At 34.3% G+C, this 7025-nt stretch overlaps 1 protein-coding gene across 1 annotated transcript; it reads left to right on the forward strand.

Annotated features, from left to right (window-relative positions):
• Positions 1 to 743: 743 nt before the first annotated feature.
• Positions 744 to 1354, forward strand: LOC140872059 (uncharacterized). The gene is made up of 2 exons (XM_073274792.1): positions 744 to 942; positions 1233 to 1354. The coding sequence occupies exons 1-2, from the start codon at positions 744 to 746 to the stop codon at positions 1352 to 1354; spliced, it is 321 nt and encodes a 106-aa protein (XP_073130893.1).
• Positions 1355 to 7025: the final 5671 nt, after the last annotated feature.

Here is a 7025-nt window from a genome sequence, read left to right on the forward strand (position 1 = left end):
CATAGCAAGGGACTGCCCAGAGCTGAGCCCGATCTTCTTTTTTTGGCAGACCGGGCGCAGCCCATAACTCCCCAACCCGAGAGGGGCGCTCGGTCGGCGGTTTTTGATCGACCGAGCGCACCCCTCAATGAAAAAAAAATTTATTTGATCTTATTCCTTTCTTGGTTTAGTAATGATGTTTAATTACTAATTGCCATAAGAATGAGATTAGCAACCCGAGGCCCCACACCCTGGCCTTCTGAACCACTTCAGGGATTCCGAACTCAAGCAGATCGGATCTTCCGATCTTAGTTCTGATCGTCCGAACTAGCACCAACAACTCAATCTCATAGTATTATTATCTTAATCTCAATTAGGGTCTTGATTTGACTAATTAACATTCCTTGGTCATATTTAGCCACTTAATCACGTTAATTAGGATACGGGTTACTACAAGCTGCCTTATCCAAATATAAATCTAAGAGTTATCGCTTGAAGTTGAAGGAGTACGAAATTTTGAACAAAGATATCTCGCAAATGACAAAGGAACAACTTATCATACATGAATATCTATGTCAGGATATTAGGTCGAGATGGAATATCTAAAATGTGTATTCAACGTTCAGTTTCTAGTATTATTTTATTTTCTATTATGTAATTTTTAATTAATGTATTTCTCGTTTCGATTAATGTGATTTTCAATTATTGTAATCCTTGCAAAAGAGTTGTCACAACTGCAAACATGCACGAGTGCGATTCGTCAAATGGCTAATGGAGTCTCTGCCGACCATCTTAACGAGTACCTACGTATAGGTGAATCAACTATCATCAAGTGTCTTTTCAAATTCTGTGAATACGTGGTTGAAATATTTGATGATCGGTACTTGAGAAGGCCAAATGCTGATGATGTTCAATGTCTTCTTCAAATGCATGATGAGAGACACCAATTCTCTGGCATGTTGGGTATCCTTGATTGTATGCACAAGAAATGAAAAAAATGTTCAGTTTCTTGGAAAGGTTAATTTACAAGAGGATATGGGTCACCAATGATCGTTCTTGAAGCGGTCGCGTCTCGTGACTTGTGGATATGGATGCATTCTTTTGGATCGCCGGTTCATGTAATGATATAAACGTGTTATACGAATCTCCCATATTCAATAACGTCTTTCAAGAAAAAGCGCTAGAGATTAATTTCACGATGAACAACACTGAATATACGAAGGGATATTATCTAACATATGTAATATATCCAGAATGGGTTACTTGCGTTAAGGTTTTTCCTTGCCCGGAGGATCCCAAGAGGAAGTTGTTTAAGGAAAGACAAGAGTCTACAAGAAAAGATGTCGAACGAGCATTTGGGGTGCTCCAATCTTGATGGGCGATTGACAGAGGTCCAGCTCGTTATTGGTATAAGAAAAAGTTAAAACAAATCATGTTAGCATGTATTATTTTGCATATATAACATGATTGTTGAGGATAAGGGAGATCACGTGACAAATTGGTACAACGATGAAGGTGACGAACCCGCACAACCTTTCTTGGCTCAAAATGAGGATTTCAGGATTATCTTCGGACAAATTCTGAACTACGTGGCACTCAAGTGCATCACCAACTTCTCGCTGACTTAGTTGAGCATATCTAAGGACAATACAACAACAATCCGTGAATTAGTATTTCATATATTTCGAAACTTTTAAATTATATGTTATTTTTAATTTCATAAAAGTGTGGTTTTTTTCTAAGTTGTATTGTTTCATTTCAAAGTTTATAATAAAATTTTAATTTTAAATAAATTTCGAGCTCCCAAGTGTGTATTTTTAGCTGGTCAATTCTCATAAGGCGCACCCACGTCTTATGCCAAATCATCTTCTAGTTTGACTGCTTCAGTTTCTCTTTAAGGCGGAAAACCACAAAAGAAGAAGTATTTAGACAAGGCAGATCTATATCTTGGAAACTTCAAATATGAAAAAAAATAACTTTTTTAGCCCAAATTTTCTCTGATATCATAAAATTTGCTTTTATTATCAATGACACGAGATAAATAAGAAGAAAAAAAATTTAATTAATAAATATATTAAAAATATTAATATTATTTTTTTAAAATAATAAGATTGTTTTTTAAAAAGTAATAATAGTTTTTTTTTAAATAATAATCATTTAAAGATTGTAAATAAAATTAAAAATGTATTTATTTAATAAGAAAAAAAAGTAAAGATGATTGAGTGGACAGAGAGATCTATAAATAATGAGTGTTAATGTTAAAATGTGTGTGTGAAAGAGAGATGTTAATATAATGAGTATGGGGTAGTGACCCCTATGTTTTTTTATGAGGTGGTCAATATTATAATATACACCAATGCAGATGCTCTTAATCATGGTCCAAGGACTATTATGAGATCATCAAACTTTTAGAAGCATGGCATAAACGTTATTTGTATATCATAATACATTAATATATTACATCGATATGTATTAAACATATTTTATTTATATTTTATGAAAGTGTAAGTAAACTTTGTTATAATAAATAAAATATAAATTTATGACGGAAAAGTATAAAAAAAATGATCATAATTGAAGAAAAATATCGATTAAAGTGATCATTGTTTTCTTTGAAAATGTCAACTTCGAGAACAAAATTGTATGTATCAGAGTTAAAATGTGTGAAGGACAATTGTAGTCATGCATAATAATATTTGATTTTAAATCGATTTTTTACATTAAAAAATGGAGATTTATATTCAAATCAAGAATTTTTAAACTTTTATTTTCTAAGTTTTTTTCCGAAAATTAATTAAATTCGTTATTCAAGCAAGATAAATATCTGTTATTTTGGTGAGAAATTACGTCGTTAATACACCGTGATATATAATTTAAAAATTACTCGTACACTCATAATTTATTAAGGTATAACAATAGTATGGATAGTTAATTTTCTTTTACCGTTTTAAATTAAGAATCTATTTAAATATGCATTTAATTTTTTTTTAAATATTTTATAAGTAAAAAAACTTAAAACATGTATTTGGTAAAATTTTTTTTGAATTTTTTTATAGAAGTGTTTTTTAAGTAGTTTTTTTAACGGAAATATCTAATATTATTAATTATGAGTAATGTCTTTAATAACAAGATCAATCATCAAAAAGGAAAACTCTCGTTCTCCCAATGAAAAGGGATGGGGGAGAAAACAGCAAAGGAAGCAAGCGAATGAACAACCCGATTCGCTGACCTACAAACGTGAATTAAAGAAGAATTCACATCCAAGCTCAAAATTTCCTTGATATCAGCAGCTAAGATCCCTTCATAATTAATATTATCTTCTAGCGACGTGACTTCTTGCACTGCTAGATGAGAGTCCGAAGTAATTATATTCACCCGAAGATTATAATCTCGAATAGTTGTCAACCCTCCCAAAATCGTTGTTAGCTCCGCACAGACTATTGAATGTGTCTTCTCAATTCTTTTACCAAAAGCAAGCACCGGTTGTCCTTCCGAATTTTTGATTACACCTCAGATTGCACAGCCATTGGAGTTCACCAAATATGCAGCATCGACATCCAGGCGAACTCAAAAATTGTGGAGAAAGACATTTGATTAGCACTCGAAGCTGAAATATTGTCTTGAGCAGTTCGGAATTCGATCAGCATATCTACACACCACTCAATATTAGTAAAAATTTTGCCCGTTCCTGACTCATGAACTTGTTTGAGTCTCTCACTCCACACTGCCTAGGTACGCACTACAAAGGCTTCAAGATCTGATTTCACCAATCCATCCTCCATCCACACAAAAATGTCCATCACCTTCAGCCCCCTAACCTGCTTCAGCAGTGGCTAAAATATGGAATGCTTCCAAAAAAATTTAATCGCAAAACAGAATAAAAGGGCATGAGTAGTAGTGTCTCCATGAAGGTGACATAGCGGGCAGAAGCCTTTGACTGGAATATGATGAGCCGTTAAGTTTGCTTCTATGTGAATGATATTATGCACCACTCTCCACCAAAATATTTTGATCTTTGGAGGTATAGAGAGCACCCAAAGGTATTGCCACCAGCTCTTTCAATGCATGACTGAACTTGATTCTGTAGTGTCATAAAAGCCATTCTCGAAGTTATATCCATCTCGCACGGAATACATCCATTTCGGATCTGAGCTCCAAAATCTGATATCTTCCCTCATTGGGCTGGATAGTGGAATAGCAATAATCTTTGGTAATATGTGAGGGGAGAACAAATGTCGAATAAGAGGTTCATTCCATCTCCCTTCAATCATAAGAGTGCTCACTGTTTCAAATTGTGATTGATCTTGGTGCCATGGTATGCAACCTTTCAGTTGAGGTATCCAGCGGTCCCTAAAGGTGGCAATTCGCCTACCATCACCAACCACCCTCCAGCAAACTCCCTTGTCGATAAGAGGCCGGATCCACAGTAACGATCGCCAGAAGTAAGATGGATTATTCCCACCCCGACTGCCATTACATCTTTGTGACAAAAAAACCGAGCTTTCAGAACTCTAATTACAAGAGAATGAAGCTCTTTAATCAGCCTCCATAATTGCTTACCTGGTAATGCCTTGTTGAAAGTTTCTAATTTTCTGAAGCCCATTCCACCCAAAAATTTCGGCTTGCCAAGGGAAGCCCATGTTTTCCAATGCATTCTTTTCTTACCATCACTTAAACCCCGCCAGAAGTTTGCACATTTTTTGTGAAAATTACTCGCAAGCGTACGAGTGCCAAGTTTTAATATAATGAAAAATCAAGTATCGTTCCCTCAGAGAGTAAAATGAAAATATTCAGTGCTTGTAATTAAAATAGTCTAAACTTTATCTAGAAAATCAAAATCTCAGAATTTTGCAGAATAAAATAATCAATGAGTTTTTAATAGCACGCACACAACTTTCAGATAAAAATCAATCAGAGAAAAAATGGTCTAGAGGTTTAGATTTCACTTGGTTTCAACAACAATCAATCCTAATTAATTTAGTTTCATGAATTCCAGTCAATTAATAGCCAAGAACACTTAAGTTTATTATTTTCCTCTCCCGAGCAACAAATAATTTTTATCAACTACAATTCAATTCCAATATCCCTATTAAGAATCTACTTGCAGTGATCTATCACAAAACAATGTTCTTTTTAAAAGCTCTGTTAAAATTATACTCTCTCCCGAGCTATATAAATAATTAACAGTGTATTTTCTAATGGTCCTATTCAAAATCCCCTCTCTCGAGTGCCAGATTTCAAATAAATATAACAATTCAATTATTTATCAGATAATTTAAAAGACAATCAATTCTAGAAAAACAATTAATCTAGAAGAAACTCAATTCAATAAAATCAAAAATTCATGAAAGTGTCTACACCAGGTTCCATCCGACCTCTAGACTCTAAAAAATTAGTTCATGATCAAAAATAGATAAACAAAATTCATGTTTATGAAACTAAACATCAATTCCAATTTAATAAGAAACGGGAAAGAAAAACAAATCCAAAGTAGCTTCCGCGTCCTTCGTCTTCGAACTTTTCCAATTTTCTTCTTCACGTTGTTGTGCAGATTTTTCCTCCCTAAATCTCTTCTTCCTTGTGTGTGTGTTGTGTGATTTAGATTTGTGCGGCTGCCCCTCTCCTATTGTGTCTTTAAAATCTCTTTTATATATCCTTGAAGCCTGTCAAAGAAAGCCCGAAAAAGTCTCAAAGTCTCCTTCCCGAAAAATTACAAAATCTGACTTCGCGACAGTGCGGGCGCGCAGTAGAGTGGCAAGGGCGCGCCTAAGCCTCAAATATACACTTCTTTTTACGTCCAGGGATGGCGCGGGCGCGCTAGGAAACAGTGAGGGCGCGCCCTACTCTCGCATGTGTTGTTCTACAATGCGCGACAATTTTTAAAAAATCATATCTCCCAAACTAACCGCCGGATTAAGCTGAAATTTTGAAAGCAGTTTCAAAACATCCTAAATTTTATTATGAACGGTAAAGATTGGATTTGGATGTCTCAATAATTCCTAGTAATTTTCTGAAGTTGTTGCTCCAAAATTCATTCTTCCGCTTCTTATGGCTACTTTTGCTCCAATCCTTGCAACTCACAAAAACAACAACAAATATGCGTAATATCCACTAAATACATCAAAAAAACCAAGTCAAAACATATATAAATTAAGTGCATAAAATGCACTTATCAAATTCCCTTAAACTTAGACTTTTGCTTGTCCCAAGCAAAACAATAATGATCAATATAGTCGGCCTCCGAATTTTTACATTCCAAGATTAAATACACATGTAGGATAATTTTTTAAAGAGTTCTCGTGTGTGTGTGTGATTTGCCAATCTCATCTACCCACCCAACTTTCGATAAAATCATGCAATCCGTAAGCTTCACAGATTTATTAATCCCGCCCTCAAGTTTCAAGAAACTCTCCACCAAGTTCAATTTCTAATTGCACGATCAACTGGACTTTTTTGGTTAACATTAGACTCAAGTATAATCAGCAACTGTGTGATTTGCCATCTACCCACCCAACTTTCGATAAAATCATGCAATCCGTAAGCTTCACAGATTCATTAATCCCGCCCTCAAGTTTCAAGAAACTCTCCACCAAGTTCAATTTCTAATTGCACGATCAATTGGACTTTTTTGGTTAACATTAGACTCAAGTATAATCAGCAGGAGATAAGCATCCATATGTATATCAATGTAAACAAGGACTCAGAATTCAAAGCAAAAGGAATTGAATATTTTCAATTTGTGCAGGATTATGAGTAGCTAAAATTTTTTATTTGCATTGCCAGACATTAGTCTTGGCTTTCTTCTACTCCATACATCTCCATTTTTATGCCTTGTATTTGGACTAGAATTTCAATCCATTTTTTTTTCTTTTCAAGACCTCCCCTCACCTTATTTTCTCCGCCATAACTTTTTTTTGAACTTTTTTAGCTACTCAATTTGTTTTGGATTTTTTTTCATTATTTATATGAATAAAAAAATTAATAATGGCTAAAAAGGCTCAACGAATTCAAAAATTCCTAAATCAATTCTGTGCTCTTACAAATCT

The sequence above is a fragment of the Henckelia pumila genome, unplaced genomic scaffold (assembly GCF_033568475.1).
Source record: "Henckelia pumila isolate YLH828 unplaced genomic scaffold, ASM3356847v2 CTG_461:::fragment_3, whole genome shotgun sequence".
Taxonomy (NCBI): Eukaryota; Viridiplantae; Streptophyta; class Magnoliopsida; order Lamiales; family Gesneriaceae; genus Henckelia; species Henckelia pumila.